The following is a 19,110-nucleotide window of genomic DNA, read 5'->3' on the forward strand; positions in this document are numbered from 1 at the left end:
AGCGCGCGTAAGCAGGGAGAAGAGGAGGAGGTTGTGGCTGGCGGTTGTTGCCGGCGAGAAAGAAAGTGGCAGCAGCGATTGGGATGGAGGTCGAGGTGCGTGCGGGGAGCAGAGAGGAAGCATCAGCAGGGGAGCGAGCGTGAGAGGGAGACGGTGGCCGGAAGCAGCGAGGGCGGAGTGGCCAGCCCCCTGGCAGCGACGGAGAAGGACCTGCAGAAGACCCCTTGTGCGCGAGGCGACGGAGAAGAGGGAGAGAGAGGAGAAGAAAGGGTGGCCGAAGGAGGAATCGGAGGGGATCGGTCGGCGCCGGCCCGGCGAGAAGCCTGAGAGGGAGGAAGAAGGAGTCCTCGTCATTCCTGTTGGTGGTGGCTGCCCCCACCCACAAACCAGCCCCCCTTTTCTCCCAAAGCCCTAGCCAGCCATTTTCCCAAATTGCCCCTCCCTTTCTCCCATAATTTCTTCTCTGCCCTTCCCCCAATATCCGTATCAATCTGTAGTAACGAACCCAATGATACTTGGGCCCTGCACACATTTAAACAAGCACACAGAACGTTAGAGACTAGAAACGAGGAAAAAAGTCTCCGGCACAGGCACTCCGACGCTCAAGTTAAGTCCTTTTCCCCTGAAAGAGCAGTGTACAAACAAAGGAAAGAAAAAAAACTGTTGAAGATGCGTGCGAATATGCGCTTACCTGACCAATGAAGAGGACCTCCCTTTTTATAAGACTCTGCCTGCCTTTTGAGCCTAATTGCTGCCAAAAAATGTCGAGTTTCAGGGTATGTCGGGGGAGGGAGGATGTCTAGCGGCCTCCCATTGGCCGGAGGAAGATTCCACCTTCAGTGTGTGGTAGACCACTGGAATATTCCCTGATTGATGACAGTTATTCTCTGACAAGTGGTTATGATTTCCTGACACTGTTGTCGCTTAGTGTTATCCATCCCGCACAAGTTCAGCTGCAGACAGCTCGGGATGACTACCCAGATGTACTACAAGGATTGAGCCTTGATGAAGAGGATGAGCTGTGTTGACCCGACCGGGGCTTATCGGAGGTCGTGGCCAAGGATCCATCCTTCATGATCTAGCTGCTGCAAAGCCGGTCAAGGATTGTCTCATTCCAGGGCTTAGACCCAGAGACCTGTCCTGCCTGTGACTGACTAAGAATTATGCGGATGGTGATGCGAAACGGCCTTGATTCTTGTCTTCCCTTTATTGTTGTCTGTCACGTCCTCTTGATTATTGACTGACATGTTCTCTTGACTGTTGACTGTCACGTCCTTCTGACTATTGACTATCACGTTTTTTTGACTTTTGACAACCTGATCTTTGTCAGGTCCATCCTCTACGTACCGTATCATCATGGATAATGAATGAAGGAAAAAAAACACTTATCACTAAGGATCGAATTGTGTCTACATTAAATTACTTTATTATCATATAAATGGAAATTAACTTCAAAATCACACAATCATGATAATACTAGCTTAATCATGATGGAATTAGGTAGTTAAATGACATCATCAATAATGCTACTAATAAAAACGATCTAAAAGTTTAAAAACTCACTTGATTGATCATCTTTCTCCATGTAATTGTGATGAAGTTAGGTAAATGACCGATCAACAATCTTGAATGGGATCGACTTAATTTGAGTGACCACTCATTAAACTTATGTTTTCATCGTGATCATGGTGAGCCACAAAGAAAAGTTGCGTTTATCTTACACCCCGAAAGCAAGGTACATGCATGCACCCACCTAGACGTCTAAATACTCACATCTCAGTCAAAAATAAGTGAGATTCAACTAGTGGTTGCCAATTAGAGCCCTCCCAGGGTCCCGGTCCAGAACAAAGGGATTATTCGTGATAAGAACTTGGACGCCAACTAGTCGGGGAAAGGGATATAGAAAATTAAGCATTAATTAATATTATTCACGGCTCCATTAGGGTATATAGCTAGTGGATGGAGTGTGGAATGCATACTCCCTTCCCTTTTAAAAAAATCTGCATTCAACCAGATGGAGATGCTCATCTATTCAGCAATCCTCTGCCAGTTTATTTTATTTAGTGGCCCCACCACCATGGACGATGGCCACGTCGTCAATGGCGATCACGGATCGCTATAAAAAGAGCGCCTGCTGCCTTCTTCTCTGCTCTGCTTTGACTCATATGGCGGCTGTTAATGGCGACGTGAAGATTTCGGTCGGAGGTTTTGAAGCTGAAAGAGCGGTGGCTGATCACGCAATGGAGGAGAATGTGGAAGACTTGTCGCAGCGAGCGCAGTGGCTTCGCGCGGCAGTGCTGGGCGCCAACGACGGGCTCGTCTCGACCGCGTCGCTGATGATGGGCGTCGGCGCGGTGAAGGACGACGCGAAGGCGATGGTGCTTTCGGGGTTCTCGGTGATGGTGGGCGGCGCGTGCAGCATGGCCATCGGGGAGTTCGTGTCGGTGTACTCGCAGGTGGACATCGAGGTGGCGGCGCAGAAGAGGAGGGAGAAGCAGAGGGCGGCAGCGGCAGGAGAGGAGGAGGAGGAGGAGGTCCGGCCGGGGAAGCTGCCGAGCCCGTTGCAGGCTGCAGCTGCGTCGGCGCTGGCGTTCTCTGTGGGGGCGGTGGTGCCGCTGCTGGCGGCGGGGTTCATCGGGAACTACAAAGTTAGGCTAGGCGTGGTTGCGGCGGCGGCAAGCGCAGCTCTGGTGGGGTTCGGCGGCGCGGGGGCGGCGCGGGGGCGGCGCTTGGACGGGCGCCGGTGGCAAGATCGTGCACGAGGGTGGTGGCCGGCGGGTGGGCAGCCATGGCCGTGACGTTTGGGCTGATGAAGCTCGTCGGCGGCATGCCACTTTGACTACTTGCGTAGCGTCATGATCAAGACAAAAAATGCCTGCAATGGATTGCTGTTAATCGTGCAATCTAAATAAAAGAACAAAAATGCAGTGAAAGGAGGCTTATTCATATTTCTTACAATAATAAAACAATAAAAATTTAAAAAAATAAAATAAATGCGAGCTCTAATCTTCCGCCGCCTACGAATGCTATGACCTGGGAACGCGCACAACCGGTTGCATCAACCGGATACTGACACAAGCAGTAGATGAGACAGCTTCTCTGGACCGCTATCACGTGCCTCGCAACGTTTCCCGTCGCTTTCAACGCTCGCCGGCCTCATTGAGATCAGATCACTACCCTGCCCCTTCGATCTCCATCCAACGATCATCCTTTTCACATCTCCCAAACCTACTTCCTTTCTGCTCCACCGCATCACCAATTAAGCGACTCCCAATTAGTCTCGCATCCCTAATTTAAACCAGGACAGTAAATTAATCGAATCGAAGTGAACTTAAAAAAAAAAAAATAGTATTCGAGTTTGAGTTCGAGTTCGAATAGAGATATTCAAAGTTCGAACTATTATTTATTGCAGCTTGAGTTCGATTCAAAAGAAAGCTCGAGTTGGATTCGAAACTTTCAAACTCAAGCTCGAGCTTTTCCGAACATTATGGCTCAAAAATATAAGGACTTGATTTGAAACTCAGTTTGAAGCTTAGTTTGGCTCGAAATACATAATTTTATATAACTATAAATATAATTATATTATTCTAAATAATAACTCACGAGTGATTCGTAAACTTTCGAACAAAATAATTTTAATTCGAGTTTAGCTCGAAAACTAATCCGAACATATTTAAATTCGACTCGAGTTGTAACTAAATGTTTTTCGAGTTGGTTACCACCCTAATTCAAAATACCTTAACTAGTTCCCCTTTTATTTATTTATAATATTCTGGCGGTACAGCGTACGCAGTCGCGTACTATTACTTAGAACGCCATTCGGTCGCCTCCGATCTGGAGGGCATAAGAGGATGGCGGCCGAGACGGCGATGGGGTACGGCGGAGACGGCATCGTGGCGGAGGCGGGAATGGGGATAGAAGCCTCGATTCAGGCGCTGAACACCATCATCCAGCTCCACTTCGAGAAAATCCTGGAGAAGAAGCGCGACGTGGACGCGCAGAAGAAGGAGATGTGGCGCCTCTTCCAGCTCTTCTTCCTCTTCCTCGCTGTGGTCCTGGCGGCGCAGCTGGGGTCTCCGCCCGAACGCCTCCAGTGCCGCCACTGCTGGGCGCCCATCGTCCTCCTCTCCCTTGGCCACCTCTCCTTCTACGTCGCCGTCGCGCAGATCCTCCGCTGCATCAACGGGTTCAAGTACCAGCGGCGCTGCCACAAACTCACCCTCGCGCTCGCCACCGACCGCCTCAAGCTCGTCAAGCTGCGATTTTCCGCCTCCTCTGCTTCTGCCGGAGGCGTTCCCCCGCGACTCCTGCCGGCGGACTTCGAGATCCACTACCAGGAGCCGCCGGAAAGCTACTTTTGCAAGTTCAAGAGGAGTTGGGCGCTGCACTTCGGCTTCCTCATGTTCACCTTCGGGTTCATGGTCTCCGCCTCTGTTGTGCTGCTGTGCTTCTAGATTCGGATCCAGCCATGGCGAGGTATGCTTAGTTAGGATTTGGTAGACTGATGTTGTGTGTGATCATCAAATGGAGATTTTCATGAGCCGCTGGCTGTCAGATTCATTGCAATGTGGTCTTTTTTTTTGTCTTTAAATAGCATCAGAAAAACAAATCCTTTCTGGTTGAAATCGATGAGAAGTTAATGAAGAACCAAATTTAACACTGCGACGCTGAAAAGGCAAAATTGAGACTTAATATGGGAGTTGTGTTCATCCAACAATAAAATCTCGACGCTGTAACATGGAACAATAAAATATGGGAGTTTTAAAATAAAGATTTTTTTTTTAATTTTGAAGATCTGCAAAAAAAAAAAAAAAAAAAAAAATTATGATTTTTTGTTTTAAAAACAAATCATTATTGTTGTATGGTTTTGGTGAATTTAAATTGGGCTTTAGTAAAAAAAAACAATAATAACTTTTATCAAACGGTAGGTAATTTTTAAAAATTATTAAATCATGTAAGATAATTTTAAAATTATTAAATTAGGTATCTATTTCCAATTTTATCTTTATTATTAATAAAATTTTATCCTTATTATTGATTTTTTAATCAATCGAATTAATTTTTTTCTATATTTAAATGTCAATTTTTTACAAATTAATTGGCGGATTATTTTTTAAAATTTTAAATTTGTTTTTATTAAAAATAATTTTAAATAAAATTGATTGACAAATTAAACACCTCGGATTAATATAAAAATAATTTTTATTATATAAAAACTAGTTTCATGTAAATTGATCCATCAGTCAATTTTAGGCAAAATAAGTTGATGAACTAAATGACCTTAGATTGACATAAAATTAATTCTTATGTATTCGTCTATCTCTTGATTATATCCATGTCCTCCAATACCAATTGACCCGATATATTTAGAACAATAATTTTTTACACATGAATTGAATTTTTTTAAATATATTTGTGTTCAAAAAATCACTGTTCTTGACATATTAAGTCAAATTAACATTTTAGATAATAGATATAATTAGGAGAGATAGATGAACGTATAGGAACTAGTTTCATGACAATCTAAGGTTGTTTGATCTATCAGCCAATTTATGAATTAAAATTTTCAAACACATTTTTGTTAAAAAAAATTACTACTCTCAATATATTGAGCCAAATTAGTATTTGAGAGTATGGATATAATCAGAATAAGTAGACTAACACATAGAAACTAGTTTTATGTCAATCTGAGGTCATTTAGTCCATCAACTAATTTTGTCCAAAACTGATTAATGTACCAAATGACTTTGGATTGACATAGAACTAATTTCTATATAGTTGTCAACCTCTCCTGAATCCTGATTATATTAATGCTCTCAAATATCAACTTGACTAAATATATTGAGAGCAATAATTTTTTGAACATAAATGTATTTGAAAATTTTAATTTATATTAAAAAATCATTGCTCTCAATATATTAGGTCAAATAGATATTTGAGAGCATAAATATAATCAAGAGAGGTAGATGAACACATAGGAACTAGTTTAATATCAATCCAATGTCATTTGGTTCATCAACCAATTTTGCCCAAAATCAGTTGATTTTGGTCCATCAGTCGATTTTGGACAAGACCGGCTGATGGACCAAATGACATCAGATTGATATAAACTAGTTCCTATGTATTCGTCTATCTCTTGATTATATTTATACCCTAAAATATCAATTTGATTCAATATATTGAGAACAATAATTGTTTGAACATGAATTAAATTTTTAAAATATTTTCTCGTTCAAAAAATTATTCCTCTGAATATATTAGGTCAAATTAGTATTTGAGGGCATGGATACAATCAAAAGAGGTGGACGAACATATAGAAACTAGTTTTATGTCAATTAGAGGTCATTTGATACATTAATTGATTTTGATAAAATCGATCTTGACCAAATGACCTCGGATGGAGCAAATGATCTCGAATTGACATAAACTAGTTCATATGTGTTCGTCTACCTTTCTTGATTTATTCATGCCCTCAAATAGTAATTTGACTCAATATATTGAGAGTAATAATTTTTTAACACGGATTTAATTTTTTAACCTGGATTAAATTTTTTAAATATTTTTTATTTAAAAAATCATTGCTAATATATTGAGTTAAATTACAGTTTGAAGATATGAATATAATCAGGAGAGGTAGTCAAACAAACATATAAAAACTAGTTTCATATCAATCTAAAATCATTTAATTAATCAAATGATTTTATTTAAAATTAATTTTTAATAAAAAAATCAATTTAAAAAATCAGTCAATTTATTTAATAATTTTTGTACCAAATAAAATCAATTCGACTTAAAATAGATAATTTAATAATTTTATAATTATCTTACTTGATTTAATAATTTAAAAAATGTATTATGCAGTCCAATAAAAAACCGAAAAAAAAAACTAAAGTGCACTGCCCGAAACCTACGCACATTTTAAGGATTCTATTTAATTCCGATCAGAAATCGGGGAGAGTAATGTGTCAGTCTAGTCAAAATTCAATCCTTATTAAATTCGACAAATCTCGTCATAAAGCTATCTGTTCGATGCGCCTTATAAATGCTCGGTACATTTTAGGGTTTTTTTTTAGATTTTGTTTCCTTTTTAAAATCCTTTTCCAATCCTGGTAGAAATCTTCATTTTTTTTTAACAATAATATTTGGAGGGAAAAAAAAGTTTCTGAGATGTTTCTATCAAATGTGAAAATAATGTATATTTAACTCAACGTAATTAATGCATCTTCTAAATCTTGTGGTTCGTAGTCCCTACCTTATTTGCCCATCCGGTGTGGTTTGATGAAAGGTCAGATGATTATCAACAAATACTCGTTGTCCACCTTATGGATTTAAGTTTAACGCTGAAGTTCTAAATGGGACATGTAAATAAAGCATGCTGCATTTTTTAAAAAAATTCTATAGAATCGGATCAGTTACCTCGAAGACTAGCCAACGAGACTAATTAATTTATCATTTTTTTTAGTTTAAGCCGGCAGTTAATCTTACGAAACGATCTCTTTTCCTTGTGAACAGAGCTTCATAAGAAGGAAACATGTGAAGCAGTTACAATCATAGAAACAGCACCAATGATTGTTGTCGGACTTGTTGCTTCCGCGAAGACACCACGTGGTCTTCGTTCACTTACTACTGTTACTATCTGGGCTCAGCATTTAAGTGAGGAAGTGAGGCGTAGATTCAAATCAATGGAGGGACTGGGAGTGGATTGTGCTTACAGTTTCTTTGAGATGCAAATCCCCATTGATGCTCGATATCATCCGTGTTACAAAAGGTAAGGGTTATTATGAAGGCGTTGTCACTCGGTGAGTTGGCACTCACCTTCCCCGTAAGACACAGGGGGTCTTCACAAAGTTGACTGTATTGGTGCTTGGCATCCTGCCAGGGTGTCCTATACTGCTGCTTGTGCTGGCCAGAATGGTTACCACACCTATCGCTTCTTCATAGGATCATCAGATTAAGTGGACGACACAAGGATGATGGCAATTCTATTGTATTCAAGTTCATCGTCTTTACTTTACATTTCTTTTAAGTTGTACTGTAATTTATTTCGTTGAGTTCATACAGCTTAGAATTCATATAAGAAAACAATCCATCATTTGAACACAGTGTCTTAGTGAACGCTGTAATTCATTTGTGATATCGCAGACCAGAGTTATACCTGAGACATTCTTCATCACAATTTGGGCATGGGCGCATCCAGACAGCTCAGGAAAAGCAAAAGTTCTATGGAAATTACATATGTTTATTTCAATTTTTGATTTGATTTAAATCATCAAACCGATATACTTATTGTTCCAACCCCTAGATGGCAGGGTGGTTCTTGTGAGTCCTCTGATATGATTTATGATTGTACACGCTTTAACATTTGGGTGGGGTCATAGTTCCATGCTATGGAGGTTTTCATTGATCTCTAGAATTACATCTGTAGGTCTGATTCTGTTACTAATGGATTTAATTGATGAAAAGTGATTACTGCTAGTAGAGTTGTTTGGTTATTATGTGACAATTAATGAAGGCCACAACAAATGCAAAGAGTTTTTTATCATTTCTAGATAATGATAGTAAGTTCTTGGACTTTTAAGCTAGTCAGAATTGTATGATGGAACTAACAGGATATTTTTTTTGAAGTTTATCGAAAAAGGTTAAACATGCAGTTTGTGTGATGATCCAAGGATTAACTCAGTTCCAATATCTTGGCGACAATTTGCTAAGCTTGAGTTAGGTGGAAACTATGTTTTGGTCTAATATGTTGATTGGAGGATGCTACAATGTAAATCTTCTCTTGATTTTGCTTTCTCTATTTACATTGCAGCTAGCTCTATTAGTACTATCGGATATGATTTGGGGTTTTAACCCTTTCTCTAGCCTTGAACTCAACATTGTGCCAATCTCTAATGGAGCTATTAGTTTCCAGTGTGGAAAGATTGATGCATTTTGTTCTGTAAGTACTTGTTGTGATAAAAGATTAATACGTTCGTCCTCAATGATCCCGTCAGCAAATCATGATGACCGAGAAAGCAAATGGCAAGTGGGGTGAATTTATACAAGTTGCAGGGATTTATGCCCTGTCAATCTTGAGACCTTATGTGACAATCAACCTGTCACTTACCAACTTAGCTAAGCTCGTGGAGATAGCTGTGTAAGATTAGTAGGTTGTGGAACTAGGATTGTGTTTTCGGGAGGTGATGGTATCATTATTGCTGGTGTGCCTAAATATTATTTTTTTTAAAAGATATAATACACTTGTTATGTTTGCCATAAACAACATAATGAAAATGGGAAATTGATTCTTAATTGCCGGGCACCATACCTTTCGAGAAAAAAATAATTTACAAGGCTTCTTTTTATGGAGAAGACCTTTTAACCGAAATATATACTGAAGAGCACGCCGTCAGAAGAAAACAAAATAATAATAATAATAAAATAATTAATAAAATAATTGGCAACAGATGAAATAATGAAGCACCTCAACAATAAGGCACGATGCTCAGAATGTTATGAACAGGAGAAGCAAGAGGACTGTGATTGTTATAACCTGTGAAAATCTGTTGAATCCAGGCGTAGTTGAGTCACTGGATGTGTAATATGGGATCCAAGATGAAGTCGATGCAGGCGATGACGGTGGTGGAGTTGGAGGTGGAGGTGGCGGTGGCATATCGCAAGTGCCGAAGCTAGCATTAGGCTGTAATGTCATAAAGAAGTCACAATTCTGATATATTTTTATGTTATATGAGGAAAAGCCAGAAAAAAAAAAGTTCCTAAAATGTTTTTTTTTTGAAAAATAAAAACATTATGAAAAGTATTATTCTGATTTTATTCTTAGAACCACAATTTGGTCTGTTTATCTATAATTGATCAAATGTGATTGTACATTGAATCATGTTGTCTGAATATAATTTAAGGAGACCTAAGGAACTTCTTAAAAGAGAGGTACTAAGTAGGATTTTCTTATAATTATGGTTTTTATTTGATATTTTGTTCAATATAAAAAACCTTTGACGCTTATGATATTAACCAAAGTTTTAAAAATTCACTTGAACTCACCCTGCAATAGGCAACATTATCACATCCACAAACCATGTGTCCATTTGCAACATTTACGGCTTCAGAAGCATCACCCAACTGCATTAGGAAACACACCAGTCAATTCTAGATCATACTCACGATAGTATCCTGTGAGGTGGAAATGAATGAAGTAGAAAAAAAAAAAATAGTACAAACCAAATAGAAATCAACAGCTACGAAGTTGGCCCAGCGCTTGGCAGAAAAATGGTGGCATGCTCTAAGCATGTTCACTAGAGGTGAGAGGTTATTAGTACAAGCAACATAGCTGATCGGGGTTGTTTGAAAATAATTCATCAGCACAAGAGATTTGGAGGTGGTGTTCATGGGTGATGATTCCGCTCGATTGGGGCACGAGGTTGAATTCATTCCTTCATCGCCATCTGCATATAAGGGGTAGTATCCAGTGAGTCAAAATACAAATAAAGGCACTAGCTAGTGTTAGTACTACAAGTGTAAGTGTCGTTACATTTATTTTCTACCACATAATTCCACTCGAATGCAATGCCTTCAGAAGCCTCCTTGGATTTTACAGATGTGAATACCAGAAGACGGTGATTATGCTTGATCATTGTACTTAGCAATGGCCAACTACCATTCCTGGGCATCTGATTCATTGGGTACCAATACTCCATGAGACCTGATGCATTGAACACCCTGCTAAGAGCATTCGGGGACCTGACGTAGTCTTCAATGAATATTGTTACCACCTCTGAAGGATGTGCTTTTAGGAAGACCTGAATTTCTCTGAGGACATTGGCAGCAGGTTGCTGATCAGGAACGATACGAAGTTAGTGTATAGTCGAGACATGCGAAGGAGAACTTGTTGAGAAACTTACAAATGCAGTGAAGTTGTAGCAATGCCCTCCAAAGGAGTGGCAAAGCCAGACGTCGTTTTGATAATCATACATATCCAGCATCAATCCTCTCGCACCATTCTGCAAAATGAGCGAAACAGTTCAATGAAAAAATGTTTGTAATGTACAATATAAGCCCAGACTTTCAATCTGGCTTTAGTGTTAGAAATGACAACAATAATAAATAACTTTTTCCTTCCCCAGCAAAAATACTGCTTTGTCTTCTTCCTTTCCTTCGAAGAAAAAAAATACTTTCCCCACCTTTTACCTCGTCGCCTATCGGCGACGACGCCTGACAACTTTTCGTAACCAGAAGCGTAAAGTCATAATCATGTTCAATCTCTACTCGATCTCATTTGAATAGCTCATACATATAAATTCTGAGCACGCCCGATCGCATGAAACTCCCTAGAGTGGGTGTTTCAGGCGACCAGCTGCACCAAAACTCACCGCGGAATAACTCGCAAGCAAAGGAGCAAAGAAACAGGCGCGTGCGCGCGTGTGTGTGTGTGTGAGAGTGAGTGAGAGAGAGAGAGCGAGAGAGAGAGAGAGAGAGAGAGCATACTGCATACATTGAGCTGGGAGGTGATATTATCCTGCTGGTTGGGGAAGGTGAGAAGGCGGGCGCCGGTGGCGGAGATAGCTCCCTGACGAGAGAAGGCGTTGTGGGTTGTCAGCCACGAGTACTCGTTGAACGGCAAATCCCTCCCCTGCAACACATTCCCAATCCCGATTCCCATTTAGAAATCCCCAAATCGAACGAAGAGGGGAGGGTAAATGCCGACCGCCCAACCTTGGATCTCGGATTTTGCGGGCGGATGCGCACGCAGGAACCCTGCTCGCCGTCGCAGCCGCTGCATCGTAGCCAGGCATCGCAATCGCTGTCGGTCGTGCATGGCGCTCCAACCTGCGAAGCAATCGGTCGATCTGCGTCAAAAGATGGTCTAACCCGTAGAGAAAGGAGTTTGAGAGGTGAGACCTTGGCCGCGGAGCATACGAGAGGCGAAGCGAGGATGAGGAATAGGAATACGAAGAGGAAGAGGAGTCTTCTATCCATAGCCGGCCTCTCGATTGGTGCTTCGCCGGCGAGAGAGATTCGAATGCGATTGGCTTGGTGCCTCCGCTTCGATTCCGTCGATCGTTTCTTATCGATTGCGATATATTGCGATGACCGCAGTCGACGGGTAGCCGTGAAGCGGTCCAACCTCGGTTTGATCGAGCCTACTGATCGGGGACGAGGAGTCGTTACCGGACGACGAGACTGGAGCAAGCGAATCATGACGCGTGGATGGATTTGTAACTTTCCGTTACGAAAAACTTCATTCCCCACCAGTCAAAACATAAAAGATTTAAATTTGTATAGTAATGTTATTGGAAGAGAGTTAATTTTATCGTTTGTTTTTCCAATATAAAATAGTGTCATATCAAATATCGAATATCTAATGTGATGTCATGACCCTAAAATATTAGTGATGTCCTTACCCTAAAAAATTATCCTAAAAAGGGCTTCACTAATTAAAAGTTTCTAGAAAAGTCCTGTAAATTCATAAACAAACTTCTTTTATCGGGAAAAAGGTGATCTCAACGGATCCTCTAGGATGTCTCCATAGCATACCCAACTCTGATTTAAAATCGACGGTTCACCAGTTCAAAGGTTCAAAACCGATGATTTAATTGTGTAAAATCGTCTGTTTACATAATTATGTAGTTTATGAGAATCAACATTTAACCTTAATGATTCAAGATGATTATAACTCACGATTTGAAATCATCGATTCACCAAGACTCAAAATTTTTATATTATTTTTTGTAAAAAAATATAAATTTATAAAATCGATTGTCCAACCTGATGGTATTAGACTTATTAAAAATAATTATATAATAAAAATTATTAATTAATTATTAGATAATAATTAATATATGAAATTATTTATCGATTTAGTAAATGATTATAAATAAATAAATATTTCTTTTACTTTTCTTTGATTATTAAGAATAAGGGTATCTATAACGGTGTTAATGTTTGAGGCATTAATGCCGATGTGGATGACTTTTTTGGCACTGTAGCATTAACGTATTTAAATCTTTAAACGTGTTAATACTACAGATTCATTGAAAAAAATAAAAAATATATTAATGCATTTGCACGTTAAAGGTGTTGCAGATGCTCTAATAATATCATAAAAAAATTATTAATTAATTATTATATAATTAACCAATATATGAAAATAATAATAAAACAGCCTACTTAGTTAGGATATTTGTATCAATTTAAGATACAATTGAAGAGACCTGTGCATGAGGAAACAAGCCTCTTTCATTAAATAACTAACCAATGTGCCTAAAATTAAAAGAACTTGTATTCTAATTATACATCTCATTACATATTTTAATAAAAAATAATATTATCATTGCAATTATGACTTTATATGCTACACTATTGCTTAGCCGATCATACTAGTTGTTATGTTTACTCTGAGCTAGGTGCAGATAGAGAAAGGCAACCATTCAGTTAAGAAAAATATCCTATGGGAAGGGAAGGAAATTAAAAGAAAAACGAAGGAAAAGGAAGCGGAGAGAATCTTAGGGAAAGAGCTGAAGGTAGAAGGAAACACTTTGGAAAGGAAGAGAAGATAGAGGTATCATCGGTGCATGGGGCGGAATGAGTGAGAAAGGGAGAGCGAGCTTACGGAATGGACTGCACAAAGCCAGCAACAGCAATAGCACTGTAATCTTAGCCCCGATGATGATACCTGTCATGCTGTAGATAATGACAGTAAGTCCGACAAGGGGAGGAAGGGAGGAAGGCGGGCTTAAAATGTCATGCTCTAATTAGGATATATTTATTCGTACTAGTGACAATATGAGAAGTAACGATATCGAACTCAGTTCATATAAAATAAATATTTATGCAAAATAGAAACTCACTAACTTTTATATAAATATAATGTGGGTATGCATGCATAAATATGTGAACATACTAATACTAAACCAAACTAAACAAGGTAAAATTTATTACAAGTCTACCAAAATTATAAGAGTCGATAGATAATGAAAAACAACCGAATCACAACATAAAAAATAAAACTCGATAACTCAAAGTCGAGTGGGACTGACAAGTACTGATCTTTGAGTGACACTAGGATAGTCAACACATGTTCTTTACTTGATATCCTGGAGGTCAAAGAAAAACAAGAGGTGGTGAGCACAACAACTCAGTGGTTATAAGAAGATAGTACATGACTAAATGTAAGAAGATCAAAGGAATTAGTCTCATATAATATTACTTACTAATGAAAGTAAGAGTAAAAATACCAACACAACCCTCTACAAATTCAACCAGGTATAACTAATATAAAATCAGGAATACATAAAGTACATTCAAATCTTGCACAAACAAATGCATAACAAACATATATTAAACATTGACTGTGGGAGAATACTCTATGACGAATTAGTTTTGTGGGCAGTCATGGTTGTAAATATTCATTGGCTACGGAAGAACACTTTACCATGTACAATCTCATGGGTAGAGAGGATGGGTAGTAAATAGTCATTGTTTTTGGAAGAATACTCTACAATGTATAAGCACATGGATAGACAGGACATCGCTGGGGGCGAGCGAATCACCTTTTGCCACATGGATAGACAGGACATGTATTAAATAGTCAATGTATGTGAGAGAATACTCTATCACATACAATCTCATGGGCAGACAAAATGGGTAGGTAGCTATCTAGCTATGGATTGTGGGCTAAACACTCTACCACTAATGATCTTGTGGGCAACCCAAATGCATAGAGATGCAATAAGTGACAAGTATAATAACATAAATATCGTAATATATAAGCATAACATGACAAGTATAACAACATAAATATTGTAATATATAAGTACGACAATAGTAAGTAAATTAGTAACAATCTCAATCAAGAGAATATTGGTCATCTAGTCATAATATCTCATTTAATTTGACTTTCTAGTATCATCATAAATATTGTAAAACAATAAGGTTGAAATCAAGTCGTCTTAGAGGTCAGTTCGACAAAGATAACTAGTAGCACACTCTACCACTTTACTACAATGTGATATCTATACGGTATAGGCATACGTGTACAACTATACTAATGTATAGGATCAATCTCATATAGGCACGAGCCTAAGTATATAACTACTGTTGGTGCAATATCCCTTAGGTCAAGGTTGACTGAGTTGACCAAGCTTGAGTCTTGGTCATAGTTTCGATGTTTGACAATACATGTAGACACATGGACAATGCAGGTGCAGTTGCTCATGTGGGGAGATTCTGATCAGGGACTAATCAGTGTGATTGAAGAAGAGTCAAGTAGGTCAAGGATGACCGGATACTTGACTGAGAAGTCCTAACTAGGATGTTAGGCAGAAGGAAAATCCTGGTGAGTGAAGCCAGGTGAAAGACCTGGTGAGTGAAGTCAGGCAAGGGCAAATCCAGATGGATCAAGGATGATCGGACATTTGGTGTTGGGAAGTCCAAGTAGGTCAAAGTTTTGACTGGATACTTGGCACGAGGAAATCCAGTTGGGTCAAGGTTGACCAGACATCTGGTGGAAGTCCAAGTAGGTCAAGGGAGTGATCAGATACTTGGCACGAAGAGAAAAGTCCAAGTGGGTCAAAGGGATTGACCGGACACTTGGTGTGGGAAGTCCTAGCAGGTCAAAGGAGTGACCAGATGCTAGACATGATGTACCAACAGGTCAAGGTTGACTGGATGTTGGTTTGAGAGGTTTGGGACTTGGTTTTGGGCAAAAACCAAGAGCTGGATCGATCAGTGGATCGATCCAGACCTTTCCCAGCGAACAGAGAGCCTCTGGATCGATCAGTGGATCGATCCAGAGGTCCCAATCGATCAGTGGATCGATTGGGACGCTGCTGCTTCGCACGATAAGCGCTGGATCGATCTGTGGATCGATCCAGGCGTTTTTCCCAGAGCACAGAGGCGCTCTGGATCGATCCGTGGATCGATCCAAAGCCTCCCCGATCGATTGGGAGCAATCCAATCGATCGGGATCCGACCGTTGCGTCGTATTTGAGCCGCAGGCGAGCGTTGTCTTCGGTATCTCTTCACAGATTCATTTCAGATCTTCACCAGCTCCTCCACAGCTCTTCTCAAGCTCGGGATCGCCAGTTCTTGAAGGTTCTTGGAGGCTCTTCCAAGTCAAGAGGCGGATCAAAGCAAGAAGAAGAAACTAGGGTTAGGGTTTGTGCACTCATTGTAAGCTTGTAAGCTTGTATTTCTTTACTACCCTTTCTTCTTCTTGTATTGAGTCTTGTAGGGCTTCTCCGCCCTTGGTAGTTACCATAAAGGAGAGTTTCTTTAGTGGAGGGTGCGTGCGTTGTGTGGATCCTTGGATTAGTCACCTCCCTTGGAGGTGGATACCAAGTAAAATCCAAGTGTTAGCGTGTTTGTATTTGTTTCTTTGTATTCCGCTGCGCATCACTTTGAAGAAACAAGCAACGAAGCACGACGAGCAAAAGCGAAGCTATTCACCCCCCCTCTAGCTACTTTTCGGTCCTAACAAGTAGTATCAGAGCGAGGTCGCTCTTCACCGGAATCATCGCCGGAAGGGTCAAGCATAACAAGAAAAGCTAGAGGGTGAAGAAGTTGAAGCAAAATTGTCAAAGTCAAAGAAATACAAAAGCTCAACTTCTACAATGGAATTCCGAGATGGGCTCGGATTCGACACGAGGGTGGCTCCACCATACACTTCCACGAGCTTCGATTCTTGGAAATCAAGAATCGAAAATTTTCTTATGATGGACATAGAGCAATGGTTTGCTCTAATGGAAGGATTTGAAGCTCCAACAAACTCCAAGGGCAAGCTTCTCAAGAAAAGCAAATGGAGCTCGGAGCAAGTCCAAAGGTGCGAGGCCAATGACAAAGTGACCAAGCTTTTGGTAAATTTATTGCCAAGCACCATCCTTTGCAAAATTGGAGAATTTGAAGATGCAAAGGATTTATGGAGCAAATTGGCCAAGCTTCATGAAGAGATCCCCTCCACTGTACAAGAGCAAGAAGTATCCAGAGAGGGTGATTCTTTGGAGCAAGACCAAGAGGAGGACTCCAAGGTTGAGAGATGCTCAACCTCCGAAGAAGAAGTCCAAGAAGAAGTTTCATCCTCAAGGGAATGCATCGAAGGGAACAAGGAGGGAGCATACTCCTTGTTTCATATTCAAGATGATGAAGCCTCCACCTCTAGGATTGAGGGGGAGCAACTCTTGGTGACACCGGATCAAGAAGAAGGAGAATCCTCCACATCCGGGTCAAGTGAAGAAGAAGAAGATGGTGCCACCTCCAAAATTCAAGAAATATCAAATGGAGGAGCAAGTGCTATCCCTACACAAGAAGGTATAAATGCCTCAATTAAAAATAAAAATCATATAATATGTTTTGAGTGTAGGGAAAGTGGGCACTACAAGAGCAAGTGTCCCAACTTGGCCAAGAAGAAGGGTCAAGTGACACAAAAGGGCAAGGAGAAGCCCAAGGAGACCACCCCCGGGACAAAGAAGAGCAAGGAGCACATTGTGTGCTTCTTGTGTCAACAAAAAGGGCATTACCGAAGTCAATGCCTCAAGGGGAAGAAGATGGTCAAGGCTCAAGGAGGCACTAGTCAAGGGGGAGCCTCCAAGGTAAAGAAGAAGGTAACATTTATTGAGCCTACCCCTTTACGTTATGGTAAAAAGCATGTTAGTTCAAATTTTTATCATTTTAATGCAATTTACCATAAGAATAGAAAGCATGAGGGCATTAAGGAAAAGCATGTGGCCCTACATGTTAAGACTACCCAACCTAAGGTTAGGAAGGTAGATAGACATTTGGGCAAAAACACTAAGGATAATAGATACAAGCCCAAGAATAAAAATGCTCATGGATCAAATGGAAAATCAAATACTAAGGACTTAGTAAGGGAAAATCAAGTTTTGAGGTCAAGACTTGATAAATTAGAAAAGACCCTAAAAAGATTGGAAAATATCCTATTAGGGCAAAATGAGCATAACCTAGGTTTAGGGGTACAAAATCCATCCAATGACCATAGAGGTTTGGGATACAAACCCAAAGCTAAAAAGGATGTGCCTAGTTATCATAGGGTTCCATATAGTTATGGAACAAACCCTAAGTCTAGAGGTCAAATCAAGGATACAAGGGAAGATATCCCTAGAAGTATCTTTGCAACCAAAGTGACTAAGACTTCTAAGAAGTCTAAGAAAGTCACCAACAAGGTCACAAGGGAGGCTATCCCTAGAGTTGACCTAGAAAAGGTGACCAAGGCTTCTAAGAAGCCAAATAAGGTCACTAGGAAGGTATCTAGGGAAGTTATCCCTAGTGAATACCTAGAGCATCCAAGGAGCACCAATAGGTGTTGGGTTCCTAGGAGCATTTTCTCTACCCCATAAATGGGTTAGAGAGTGTCAACTCTAAGTGAAAGGGTAGTTAACCCAATCATGAAAAAATTGACACTCAAGGAGCATTTTCAAGATTTTTGTTAACCTTTGAAAATGAAATTGAATTATTATTTACTCCTTGAAAGAGTAAAATGTGCCTAATGGTGGAAAAATTGATTTTATCTTAAATGGCATAAATTGAGAGAACCTAGAGAAATACCAAGTTGGGATTTTGGTATTCTCTTAGAAATTTAAGGCAATCCGGGCCTTGATTTATGTGATTATTCTTGAGGAAAAATGGAATATGCCAACATTTGAGGATATGCTTAATTTTTAAGTGGCATAAACAAATCAAGAGAAATATAAATGTCAATTTAGGTTTTGACATTTCTTTGAAGCATTTAGGGCAATCTAGGTTTAACATTTTAAGTTAAAACAAGTGATATATTTTGGGTTAGCTAAGTGGTTAAGGATACTTAGATAGGTAATCTAGGTATATTTTACTTATGCTAAACCTTGCCATGATTATTTGCTCATCATATGTCATGACATCATGTCTATTTTTGCATTTATGTTTTATTATGAAAAATACAAAAATACCATGTCATGTCATACATACATCATGTAATTATAGGAATCTTTCTTTTGAAAGTTATTTCATTTTGATGTATGCCATAGCATAATCATGCATTAAGTTTAATTCCTTGTAATTAAGGACAAATGGCATTTAACAACACTTATTAACAAGTGACATCCTGGGTGGATGTCTAATATC

At 39.7% G+C, this 19,110-nt stretch overlaps 1 protein-coding gene and 2 pseudogenes across 1 annotated transcript; 2 read left to right on the forward strand and 1 right to left on the reverse strand.

Moving 5' to 3' along the window:
* Positions 1 to 2,154: 2,154 nt before the first annotated feature.
* Positions 2,155 to 2,867, forward strand: LOC121997888 (annotated as a pseudogene).
* Positions 2,868 to 3,819: 952 nt separating this feature from the next.
* Positions 3,820 to 4,581, forward strand: LOC121997889. The gene has a single exon (XM_042552554.1). It carries the CDS (start codon positions 3,852 to 3,854, stop codon positions 4,452 to 4,454), a length of 603 nt encoding a protein of 200 aa, XP_042408488.1. The 5' UTR covers positions 3,820 to 3,851; the 3' UTR covers positions 4,455 to 4,581.
* A 4,985-nt stretch (positions 4,582 to 9,566) lies between these two features.
* Positions 9,567 to 11,650, reverse strand: LOC121995270 (annotated as a pseudogene).
* Between the last annotated feature and the right edge of the window lie 7,460 nt (positions 11,651 to 19,110).

Source organism: Zingiber officinale, chromosome 6A (genome assembly GCF_018446385.1).
Source record: "Zingiber officinale cultivar Zhangliang chromosome 6A, Zo_v1.1, whole genome shotgun sequence".
Lineage (NCBI taxonomy): Eukaryota > Viridiplantae > Streptophyta > Magnoliopsida > Zingiberales > Zingiberaceae > Zingiber > Zingiber officinale.